Consider the following 12,899-nt stretch of genomic DNA (forward strand, 5'->3'; position numbering starts at 1 on the left):
CAGACACTCTAAAAGCCTCACCATGCCGTTGTATGTACAGTACAGGTAGTTAGTCTTGGCTGGGTACTCGGCTTACACCAGCTTGCACCTACTGCACAACACTGGTGTGTTATGCCTTAAGGTGCTTTTCGAAGCTGGTGTGTTATGCCAAAGGGCAGTTCTACCGGCTATATAGATACAGATACTATGTGAGCCAAACAAACAAACAAACAAATGTAAACCTCACCATGCCGTTGTATGTAGAGTACAGGTAGTTGGTCTTGGCCGGATACTGGGTGCCTAACTGTGCCTAAAGGTGCTTTACTATGTGAGACACATACACACAAACAAACAAATAAACAAACGCAAGCCTCACCATGCCGTTGTATGTAGAGTACAGGTAGTTGGTCTTGGCCGGATACTGGGTGCCTAACTGTGCCTAAAGGTGCTTTACTATGTGAGACACATACACACAAACAAACAAATAAACAAACGCAAGCCTCACCATGCCGTTGTATGTAGAGTACAGGTAGTTAGTCTTGGCGGGATACTCGGCTGCCATGGTGTCGATCTGCTTGACCCACGGCTTGATGCTCCTCTCCAGTCTCAGCTGACGACTGTCCGCCTCCGTCAGGTTCAGGGCCTTCCCGATCTGCTTGTCTGAGAAACCTGCCTTCTTAGCGAGCTCAAGGTTCTCAGATGGAACGCTTTCCCTGAAAGGAAATGTTTTGTTTGTTGGTTCAGTTGTACTCATGTCAGTTCAACTCTACTTTATGCCCAGTCAGACAGCAGAAAAATTGATTGGCAGACAAGACTTTGAGTTCTAAACGACATTTTCAGGAGTAAAATGCCAGTTGTTTCCTCAGTCATCGCGAGATTTTTAGAAGTCGGTCAACGTTTGCAGATTGATTAGCTTCTTAGATATAATACAGTAGATTTTTAGGCACTACTCTCTGGCAATTTTCATATTTGCAACTTTCTGGCGATCAACAAATATAGCCAATGCATCTCTTCTAAAGCTTTCAAAACCCTTTTGGAATAAAAACATAAGCATGAAGTAGATTTTCTTCCCAAGGCTGGATAACTTAAAAGCATCACTGACCTGGTGTATGTCCTGAGGTTTCTCTCCATGTTCACAATGCTGTCCAACTTGTGCAGGAACCAACGGTCGATGGCCGTCAAGTCATGGATCTGGTCTACTGTGTAACCATCATACAGGGCCTGGGTAGGAGATGACAGAGAAATTACCACAGGACAGCATACATGTAAGTGCTTAAATCTTTATCTGCATCGAATGTCTGTGTTTCTTTACAGCTGAAGTAAAAGAATTCCAGCTATAGTTTTTTGCCTGTCCAATAGCAAGTCTAGAAAATACTGTTTTGATACAAGCTTTGATTAAGAGGGAGTTACAGTCAAAACATCTTATTCTTTTAAGAAAGTCATGCAGACTGCAACAAGTATCACCACAGGACATAATTCCTGTAGGTATTGTTCCAGGCCTGTAGTGTTTTGTGTACCACCTTGTGCCAAAGTTTGATGCTTGAAGCCTAATGCCCCAAGGCCCTCATCCATGGGGCTACTGACTTTATCTCTCCCTCCTAAAAGGATTATGCAAATCCAGTCACATCTAGACCAGGGCTCCAGGTGAATTTGAAGCAGTTGAGGCACAACAGCAGAGTGCAGAGACCACAACACCACACAGACATTATAAAATGAGCCCATACCTTACAAATGGAATGTATCCGTGTGCTGGAGGGAACACGCAGGGCCTCGCTCATGTTGTGGTCAGCTGGGTAGGACTTCCCCATGGGCAGCTGGGACACGAACCCCTCGATGGACGGGTGGATCATCCGCAGGGCCTTCTGTAAACTCTCCTCAAATGTACGGCCAATCGCCATCACCTACATAATACAAAAGTGTTATGTTACATTCAATCAAACCTGCCCTAGTGACCACCCTTGAAGCCTACCAACTGGTCAAGACAACCACCTTTTCTCAGTCCTGAAAATTTTCCACGTAAGTGTAAGAATTGATCAACTTGCCCAAGACAACCCCTCCATTCCCCAATGTGACTACGACTGGGTCTAATTAGCACTGCACATGACCCAATCACTGCCCATGACAAGTATATCATCTTTAAGTACATGGCTACATTGACGTTAAGGTACATATCTATAATTGGGCAGATTTTGGAGCTACAAACAAAATTCTTTCAGAAATGCTAGTTCTGTGCTGTCCTGCTTGTTTCTTTCAATGACAAATTTGAGAATTTGATTTCACATGTAAAAGGACATGGCAACATATAAGACAATGTTGCAATTTGGTGAGCAATGATAAATGAGTTGAAACACAACAGCCCACAAAATTACTTGACGATACTGATTATACTGGAAAGAAAGTAGTAGTTGAACCGACCTCTCCGACACTCTTCATGGAGCTGCCGATCTGTTTGGAGGTGAGCTGGAACCTGTCCAGGTCCCAGCGCGGGATCTTGGTGACGATGTAATCCAGGCTGGGCTCGAAGCACGCCGTGGTGGACTGTGTCGTGGCGTTCTTGATCTCCGGAAGCTGCCGGCCCACGGCCAACTTGGCTGCGATGAAGGCCAGGGGGTATCTAAAAGCCCAAAGCCAAAACCAACAGGGGGTTAGAATACATAATTTTTTTATATATATTTGGAGACAGTTCCACTGACATGATGTATTTAAGATTGTAGAACACAGCATTTCTCCATAACCTATGCATCATGACAATGATGAAAATAAGTGTAACAAATATCTCTAATGCACACTATCGCACAGTAGAACTTTTTATGTGAAAGTCAGTGAGGCAGAAACTGTACTAGATGACTAAGCAGGCTTTAGGATTGTATGAATTGGAATGTGAAGTTTGCCCAGTCAGCGTTGTAATGTGTGTGTATTTTGCAACTGCCTGTCTAGTTGAGTTGGCTACAGTTTTGTTGACCTTCACTTAAAAGAATTCCTCAAATGCCAATAAAAGCACTAAATTATATTGTAGATCAACTAGTAAATCTAAACATATTTGTTTCTTGTACCACTCTAGTTTACCTTACCATATTGCTAACCACATCAATGTCGGTCACTTTGTGGTCCTTAACCATGTAAATTCCCATGGGTGAAATACAGTTAGGTCTGATAGCTCAAAGCTATACAGAAACACCACGTTGCAGAATGAAGCAGTACTGCAGTTTCCTTACCCTGTGGCCTTGGAGGCCAGCGCAGAGCTGCGGGACAGACGGGCGTTCACTTCGATGATACAATACTCCAGTGACTGGGGGTGCAGCGCGTACTGGATGTTACACTCTCCCACGATGCCAAGATGGCGGACAACCTTGATCGCGGTCTCTCGCAGCATGTGGTACTCGTAGTTTGACAGAGTCTGACTTGGTGCCACCACAATAGAGTCACCTGTAAAAGATAAAAAGTTCAATTCTTTTTCATCTCCAAGCTGAACGCACATCATTCTATATTTGCCACCTACTATTTTCAGGGATGTCCCCATAGCTAAACTCGTAGCAGCCCCACAGTTGAGCCCTTAGTTTCAATTAGCTGGCAACAGGGAGGCTCTGGTTCAATAATGTAAATAACATTTAAGTAGGTGCTGCATCCATGTTTTGGAAGGGATGTAAAATGGGGGTCCCTTGTTTGAGGAGGTGCTTCAAGTATGTTAAAGGGGAAAGGGCTAACAACCCCTCCCTGTAGAAATATACCCTGCTACTGAAACAACAAGGAAACTTGCTGCTTTGTGTGCCACTAGTAATAGGCAATACAAGGATCAAAATGAATGAATAATTCATTGGAAGCACCTGAAGCACTTCAAGTTTGATATGTGCTGTCCTTGGTGCTGAATTCAAAACAACTGTTATAAACACAGTTTATCAAAAGCCCGGAGATATACCATGCAACTGAAACAGCGAGGAAACTGGGTGCCCTATGGCTGCACTCAAGGTTCAAAAGATTAAACAATGGGAATGTTAACCATTACACGACAGTATGCTTCCTCTGTTTGGACAAATTTGGCTGTATTTTCCCTCACCAGTGTGTACCCCAAGAGGGTCGAAGTTCTCCATGTTGCAGACGGTGACACAGTTGTCAGCCGAGTCTCGCACCACCTCATACTCAACTTCCTTCCACCCCAGCAGGGACTTCTCAATCAGGATCTGGTTAGACATGGCGAACGCCTGGCACAGGTAGAATAAAAAATGATCAGAAGATTATATCATCTGGATTCAGAGGAGGATACACACTCCCAAGCCCCCTTGATCACCTTTGACCTTTGATGACATCACATCCCTGGAGGGTCATGTGGTAGTGGGTCATTATTACATGAAGAGAGGAAAGATTTCATTATAATTTTGTTTCGTATGCCTTTATTATTCTATTGGGTCAAGACTTGTCTGAATTGTCTGTTTGATTGATATTTGCTTGTTTTGCATAACCAGTAAACCGCCTTTAGACACAACACATCAGTCTTATGCAGAATGTACAAGCTGCAAAAGACTGGACTGTAAGGTCACAGTCATTGAACTTATTGCAATATTGAAGTCCTTTTAATTCTTACCTTTGTGGCAATATCTTTCAGTTTATGACGGTCTTCTGCCAGCCCGGAGCCCAGGCCTCCCAAGGCATATGCAGCACGCACCATCACGGGATAGCCTATCTCAGCAGCCGCTTCCAAGGCCTCTTTTACCTGTCAATGGGAAGGGATGGCAGGGCTGGATTAAATCTTTTACAGTACATCAGAATCCACTGAATTTGGCAGATTAGAAATATTGAAATGATTCAAACATTACTGTAGTACAGTAGAAGCCGTTTAAATACATACCATATTTGCCAGCGTATTTCGTGCAATTATCCGGGTGGTGCAACAATGTGAAGCTTGGCAGCACCAGTTTGGGATTTGGGAATTCCATGTGATTAACAGAAGTATGTGGTAATCTGTTGTGCAATTAACTAGCTTATACAGCAACTGTAATTCTATCAAAATTAGTTGCAGCAAATCAGAGAATGGAGAAAGTCCTGTCATGGACTTACACTTTCTACAGCGAAACTTGGCGCAATCTTCTCGTTGATTTCAGTGAGTTTGTCTGAGAAGATCTGCCGATCTTCGGTGGCCATGACAGACTCGATGGGTGTCCCTAGAACCTGGACCCCATTCTCCTGTAGGATGCCCTGCTTAAAGAGTTCAACACCTGCGATGGAGGTGAAAGTTAGAAGGTTGAAAAGTGGCCACATCAAGTGCATTTCCAACAGTGTGATGGCTTCACAGAAGAGAGGTCATGGTAAAAGGTACACTGGCAGGTAGTTCCATAGCCTTTTGAAAGCCGTAGGGGCAGTGGGTTGTTATCCACTGTGTCTAGAGCATGGTAGTAAAAAAAAAGAGCCAGTTCCTCTCCTTCCATTGCCTGGCAACTTTACTGCCCCAACTAAATCAGGTACCCATTTCTACACCTCAGAAGAATGAAGATAGTCTTTAATGCTGGATTTTCCAAGGGCACGAAATCAGTAGTACGTCAGAGGAATAGAACCTCTGGATTCTGAACCAAACTCTTTAACTGTTCTGACATACACAACGTCACTCAGAGATCATAGTGGAAACTACAAACATAAAAAGAGACAGCTAGCATTTAAAGGTTTACAGAACTTACCACAGTTGAGCGCCGTCTGTCCACCCATGGACAGCAGTATCCCATCAGGCTTTTCTCTCTTGATGACATCATTCACAAACTCAGGAGTGATGGGAAGGAAATAAACATGGTCTGCCTGTGTGTGTGGGGGGGGGGGGGGAGATGGAAATTACTCATACATACATACATAGTTATACTCCTAAATAAGTCACAGCATCAACAAATTTCTGCTTCCAGTGTAATCTATCCCCTATCATAATAGTTAGGCCCCTATGACTTAGTCCAGTCTTTAAGTTCAGCGTAAGCTACTTCTCCTTTTTGTTTCTGGGGACAAAAGGAGCAATTTACAAGCTGGTTCACCATGTCGAGTAACATGTCCAGCAAGGCTTAATCGGTGTCACCTGTCTTCAGCAGGTGTGGGTGGAAGTTACTCAGAGATGTTAAACTTTTTTCCATAATGTGGTCATCCTTTTGGCACCAAATTTGTACTAATTATGGGGTTAAGCAGAAAGGGTAACGATTAACCAACATTCTGTTCAGTTCACTTCTGTTCATCCTTCTAGTACAAGGTGCCATGAATGATGTTGCTCCAGACATTACTGACTTGCTTTCATATATTATGCTTGTTTTAGATTACTATCAGATTACTTCATGTATGTTTGCAGCCAGAGCCCAAGTATGCTGTGTTCAAAATGATACAAATCGATACAAATGTCCCACTTACAAAAGGAATATTGGCTTTTAAGTATGATAAAATTTTAAAAAGTACAATTTTTTTATCCAGTCGACCGACCTGTTTTTCTCCATGAGCATTTGTCTGTACAGAAGCGATGTTGGGGTTCATCAGGACAGTTTGCAGGTTCTCCTCCTAGTGAGTTAAAAAATAATTGCAGATGATTCACCAGATCTCAACAATGATAATAAATTGCAATGTTTAAAACCCACCATTTCAAACTGGAACAAAAAAGTAAAACATTCATGGCATACAGATCTAAGAAATCCTCAGTCTGACACAAAAAAAATTCCTTTACTTTTCTTGACCAAAGGACAAAAGAGTACACTCATGCAGAGAGAAAATAAATTACTGAAAACATAATCTATCTATGTACAGGAGTACACAAAAAGCTGTACATAAACTATAGTTTACATGATTTTTCTTTCATCTGAGAGTTTTTTCAGTATACCATAGTTAGATGATGACATAAGATATTTGAACAAAAATATCTGCTTCTTTACCTTGAGTGCTTTGATGGCCTGAGAGCCTGAGTAGTCAAACTCCCCAGCCTGGCCGATGGACAAACCTCCTGATCCAAGCACCAGCACCTTGTTTACCTGTAAGTTTCATGTGAAATAGTCCTTAAAGTTATCTTGGTTTTAATAAAAACGCCATTGAAGCATGTCTATTTCTTTGGCCCTATCCAAAAAGAAGATTGGATTTAAACTGTAAGAAACACTATTAGTAATTTTTCAACAAGATACATATGAGAAGTCATATAAGAACACACACTGACTGACTTTACTGACTGTCAGACTGTCCCACTCACTCACTCACTTTTCTAGTAGATCACAGGAAATACAAACAGGACTCCATGTACATGTATGTAAAGCCAGACTTACGTGGACAGGAGCAGGTTTAGGTTTGCCCTCAGGAATGACTGAGGATACAGGCATGGTGGTCCCCTTGCCTTTTCTGATCATGTCCATGAAGATGTCAAACAGGAACTGTAGGGGAGACACATGTACTTTCAGTTTAACAGTACCAAATCCTTTAGCTGTAGAAACTCCTACCTGCCTAAGTGCAATTTGATAGGTTTAAAATGTACATGCTTGGTAGTGGGAATAACATATTACAGAAAAAAAAAAAACATCAGAAGAAAAAAACGCATTTTGCATCTGGAGGCAACAAGCCTTTAGTATCACTCAAGTGATGCTTTCATATCCTATGAAATTATGTTTTGACAAACTAATGGCATGAATTGTGACCATTTACAACATAGTCATGGTTGACAGCAACTTCTCAGGTCTCATACTCGGGTACCATTTTAGGTATCACACAGCGTATCGTTTTAGGTCTCACACCAGTGTGCTATACCTCAGTATCAGTAGGCCCTCCCCGTGCCTCGGGATGGAACTGTGCGGTGAAGATGGGCCGTGTTTCGTGCATGATGCCCTCGTTAGTCAGGTCGTTAGCGTTGATGAACATGGGCTTCCAGCCCGGCGGGAGGGTCTCGTTGTCGATGGCGTAGCCGTGGTTCTGGGACGTGATGAAGGCCTGATTGTTCAGCAGGTTCAGGACAGGCTGGTTGTGGCCTCTGTGGTGGTAGGGAAAAGCAAGATAAATCCATGAATCCCAATAACACAGCAGACAAGAATATGAGGAAAGAAACCAAAAACAACAGAAAACTTCATTAAAATAAAGCCCACATACAAACATGGCCCCTGCAGAAGGTAGCAAACACATAAGTACAAACGATATAGCAGGCAAACATGTCGGAAAAGAAACAACAAGGAAAAAAAGACAATGGAAAAATGGCACTTTATGTGTGAATCAGTATAAAACCTACATCCATAAATCCATCAAGCTATAGTAAAATTGGTTGCCAGATACAAATCTGGTTGCTTAAAACAAGCTGGTATCTATCTATACAGTGATATAAAAGATAGATATTTTTACCTGTTTCCTAGAGGCAGCTTGTAGGACTTTGCCCCCGCAGCCAGAGAAGTCAGCTGGTTCCCCATGCAGATCCCAAAGATGGGCTCAGGTCTCTCCTCCTGCAGAATCTACACAGCAAAAGGACATGTTTTTCATTAATGTTAAGTCTCTTTACCTTGTCAGCAACTGATCAAATTCTACAGTATTCAGGAATTCAGCACCAAGGACAGGATGTATCAAATTTGGAATGTACAGGCTTTCTATTAACTGTCTTTATAACAGTTGTCATGAACTTGAATGATATGTTGAAACATTTAAGAATTCAGAACAAAGGACAGAGCATATCAAACTTAAAGTGCCTCAGACACAGACGTATTTTTTTAAACAGGTCTATTTTCCAATCCAAACGTTCAGAGTTCGGACCGTTATAGTGCTTAGTAGTGGCACACAAAACAGCAAGTGTAGCAGAGTATATTTTACAGGCTATGGAGGGGTTGCTAGCCCTTCCACTTTAATGTGCTCAAGGTCCCTCCCTGAGTACCGGACCCCCATTTTAAAATCCATCCAAAAGATGGGTGCAGCCCCAATAGAGATGTCTACCAAGGACTAAATCGGGGGTTTCCAACTTACCAACTAATTGGAACAAGGAGCTCAATTGTGAGGCTTCTACCTTTTACGCTATAACTTAGTACAAGGATTCCAATGACGGTGGTAAAAATCTGATTAAAGTCCTGCAATATGCTCAAACACTCAATAATACAGCACCAAGGACAGTGCATATCAAACTTGAAATGTACCCGAAATGTAAGCACTTATCTTCCAAACATGTACAATCTCACCCTTTGCATGTTTTCCACAGCTTCCTTTGCGAGCGCGGGATCTCCGGGACCGTTGGAGAGGAACAGCCCGTCGTAGCTCTCGTTCATGAGGTCGTGGTTCCAGGGGACGACGTGCACCTCCGCGCCGCGCTTCACCAGGTTACGGATCATGTTGTGCTTGATCCCACAATCCACTGCAACAATCTTCACTGCGTTGCCTTTCCCAAAAATCTGTACTTCCTGAAGTGGGAGGTACGGTAAACAGTTTTCAATCCAATGAAATGTAATGTTGTAATCAGGAACATCCATTGAAATGTCCTGGATCGTGTTGTTCTCCCACAATCCACTGCAACAATCTTCACAGGGTTGCCTTTCCCAAAGATCTGCACTTCCTAAAGTGGGAGGTACGGAAAACAATTTCTTTAATCCAACAAAATGTATAATTTGTCCAATAGCCTTTTTGAGACTGTAGGGGAAGTAGATTATTATTAACTGTGTCTAGGGCATATATGAAACAAACTTCACAGGGTTACCTTTCCCCAAATATGCACTTCCTAAAGTGGGAGTTAAGGACAACAATTTTTCAATCCAATGAAAGGTAATGTTGTAATCTGGAACATCCAATGAAATGTTCCAGATCATGTTGTGCTTGATCCCACAATCCACTCCAACAATCTTCACTGGGTTGCCTTTCCCAAAAATCTGCACTTCCTAAAGTGGGAGGTACGGTAAACGGTTTTCAATCCAACAAAATGTACAAGTAGTCCCATGGCCAGATCCCAAAGATCTGTACTTCCTAAAGTGAAAGAAACACGGAAAACACTTTTAAATCCAATGATATATAATGTTGTGATTATCCAATGAAATGTTCTGGATCAAGTTGTGCTTGATCCCACAATCCACCGCAACGATCTTCACTGGGTTGCCTTTTCCAAAAATCTGCACTTCCTAAAATGGGAGTTCAGGACAACATTTACATTGAATCCACCAAAATGTACAATTGGTCCTGTGGCTTATTTGAGACTGTGGGGGCAGTAGATTGTTATCCACTGTGTCTAGGGCACAGAATTGGAAGGCAGAGCCCAACACTCTCCTTCCACTGCCTTTCACCTCCCCAACCAAAGTTAGTTACCCATTTTTTACACCAGGGTGGAGTGAGGAAATTTGTGCTTTTGACGCCACCATACAACATTCAGCAAAAAGTACTGCAATGTAATTGTATATAATGTTTTTAATTCACATCTGAATGATACAAGATTAATTAGTTTATACATGCAATGATAATGACAGATACTATGGTTTCTTACTTCGTCATATATCATTGTTTTACATCTTAAAATATAGGAGTGACGACAGAACAAACCTTGGTGGACACTTCTGCCATGAGGTTCCTGAGGTTGGGGTCAACAAACTCTACAGGATCTCCCTCAAACTCTATCTTTCCAAGAACAGTTCCCTGTGCAAGGAAAATCGTAGTTAGAGCTGGACTAGATACAGTGTTAATATGAATGTACCTGCAACTTCTTATAACACCAACAAGCTGACAAATATCATATTCATAGTACAACCAAGTCAGAAGATGGAACATGTGTTATTGGTTGAGCAATGCCTCCTAGCAGATTCTGACAAAACTGCACTACACATGCTACATACTTCTAATCACTAAGCATTACAGTAATGCTGTATATTACAAATGCTTGTAAGATAAAACATTTCTGTGTTAACTTGTGGAAATTGTGAAAGACACATACAACATATATCTATATAATGTAAACCATTAGATAAATACCTTTGCAATGATATCAGAATGCAAGCATTGGCTCTTAGAAAGTACATGCATTCACAGAAGCGTTTGAGTATGAATACATCACATCCATACCCTGTCTCTGATGAGTTTGGTGAGCATCCTGGTGTCTATCCCGTACAGGGCAGGAACCCCCTCATCCTTCAGCCACTGGGACAGGGACTTGACAGAGTTCCAATGGCTGTGGTGGTGGGAGTAGTCCTGGACAAGCAGGCCTGCCACCTGTGGGGAAAAATTATCATCTTTCTGTGTTATCCTGTCCAATTTTACTGGTGCAATTGCCGAGTGGTTAAACTTTGCATTCATCAAGTTACAAGTTTGATCCCCAGCCGAGTCATACAAAAAAGTTTTAAAATGGTACATGCTGTTTTTTCTGCTTAGCACTCAGCATTCAGGAAAGAGTATGACACACATAGTGCCCTATATTTCTTGGGATCCATGAAAAAGGTCTAAAACTTGAACAACAAAGTATGCAGAGACAACAAAACCTGTCCTACACAGGATTGTACACTTTCTCTTCATAAGCTGGTAAAACTTAGTACATGTATTCTGTTTGACAACTAAGAGATGACTACATCCGTCCTGCATGGGTTTATACTACTTGTTATTATACGCCAGTAAAACTGACATGGATTCTGTTGGACTTGAATAAGAGCTGACTACAACTGTCCTGCATAGGTTTGTACCACTTGTAATTATAAGCTGATAAAACTTACATGTATTATAATTGGACTCAACTCAGAGATGACTACACCTGTCCTGTGCTTACTTGCCTTGACTACAGCTGTTCCATACTTACTGGACTTGACTACACCTATCCTGTACAGGTTTGTACAATAAGTCGGTAAAACTTACATGTATTCTGTCAGACTCCACATACTGCATGAGGCCCATCTCATCTCGCAGTGCAGTGTCAGGGACACCGTAGTTCCCAACGATCGGGTATGTCAGCGTCAGGATCTGGCCACGATAGCTCGGGTCCGTTAGAGCCTCAGGGTAGCTGGTTTGGGGAGGAAATTGAAACTTTTTAATGTCAAAATTATTTTTTTTAGACTACACCTGTTCATGAAAAAAGGTTCTATTAAAAAGTGGCAAGTTCATGGACAAATGCAAAATAAATACACAAAAATGCAAATATTCATTGAACTGATTATTGCCATGCTCTCATTGGGTTGAATGCTAATTGTTCCTGAAAATAGTTTTATCAGGTTGATAGGACATAGGTTAGCGGAGTTTTCTTTTACACATCCAGTCAAATCTCTTGACTACTTATGTTTCAATGCCTATCAGACATCTTCCTCAGAGCTTCTAACTGGAGTGATGCTTTTCACTTCTATGTATAGCCAATGTAGGCAGCACTTTTGCAGCAAGAACACATTATCCCAAGTGTGGCATCAAAATGCAAGCAGGTGAGAGTTTCCTAGTTGTGTAAAAGAATACTCCAATATCCTACACTGCTAATTGTAATGAAGAGTCAGGATGTGTCCAGTGATACTCACCCCACCAGTCCAGTGTTGAACACCACCTCCCCTGCCATGGACCTCTCATTACCAAAGGAGTAACCCTTGACCTTTGTTCCATCTTCTAGAATCAGAGATGCCGTCCGGGGCTGCGGAAAAAAGAAAGTAGAATTGTTATAAACTGTATGATAGACTGGCAAATTTGGCCGCAATGCAATCTAGTGCTCAGCAAGAAGTAAAATCCATTAATCAACCAATTACCCTTAATACATTGGCATAAATACAAGACATGCCATGGCTTTAAAAAACCACATACAGACTAATTGAGCCAAAAACAAATGCCATGAAAAAAATCCTTCATATCTAGGTACATTTCTATATGGAACAGTTTGTCACACCAGATGCAAACAGTATCAGCAACGGAGACTCTGCTTAAGCGCGCTAATTTAGACAGATGAAGACAAATGTGGAGTAAAATGAGATGGTAAATGTAATTGTCAGTCTGACTGGGGATGGATTCTTGCAATTTCAGTATCTTGA

The 12,899-nt window shown here is 41.8% G+C and overlaps 1 protein-coding gene across 1 annotated transcript in view; it reads right to left on the reverse strand.

Moving 5' to 3' along the window:
• The window catches only part of LOC118405554 (carbamoyl-phosphate synthase [ammonia], mitochondrial-like), a 34,011-nt gene that overhangs the window by 12,278 nt on the left and 8,834 nt on the right, over window positions 1–12,899 (reverse strand). Inside the window, exons 3-21 of the mRNA XM_035805056.1 lie at window positions 12,399–12,508; window positions 11,755–11,899; window positions 10,975–11,121; window positions 10,459–10,551; window positions 9,117–9,335; window positions 8,299–8,405; window positions 7,717–7,936; window positions 7,242–7,346; window positions 6,861–6,956; window positions 6,418–6,492; window positions 5,646–5,760; window positions 5,032–5,189; window positions 4,559–4,687; window positions 4,034–4,178; window positions 3,195–3,405; window positions 2,395–2,593; window positions 1,704–1,880; window positions 1,082–1,200; window positions 485–692 (exon numbers count right to left, since the gene is read on the reverse strand). Of these exons, the coding sequence (XP_035660949.1) occupies window positions 485–692; window positions 1,082–1,200; window positions 1,704–1,880; window positions 2,395–2,593; window positions 3,195–3,405; window positions 4,034–4,178; window positions 4,559–4,687; window positions 5,032–5,189; window positions 5,646–5,760; window positions 6,418–6,492; window positions 6,861–6,956; window positions 7,242–7,346; window positions 7,717–7,936; window positions 8,299–8,405; window positions 9,117–9,335; window positions 10,459–10,551; window positions 10,975–11,121; window positions 11,755–11,899; window positions 12,399–12,508 (2,778 nt within the window). The remainder of the gene's footprint in view (window positions 1–484; window positions 693–1,081; window positions 1,201–1,703; window positions 1,881–2,394; window positions 2,594–3,194; window positions 3,406–4,033; window positions 4,179–4,558; window positions 4,688–5,031; window positions 5,190–5,645; window positions 5,761–6,417; window positions 6,493–6,860; window positions 6,957–7,241; window positions 7,347–7,716; window positions 7,937–8,298; window positions 8,406–9,116; window positions 9,336–10,458; window positions 10,552–10,974; window positions 11,122–11,754; window positions 11,900–12,398; window positions 12,509–12,899) is intronic.

This window comes from Branchiostoma floridae, chromosome 18, assembly GCF_000003815.2.
Source record: "Branchiostoma floridae strain S238N-H82 chromosome 18, Bfl_VNyyK, whole genome shotgun sequence".
NCBI classification, from domain to species: Eukaryota; Metazoa; Chordata; class Leptocardii; order Amphioxiformes; family Branchiostomatidae; genus Branchiostoma; species Branchiostoma floridae.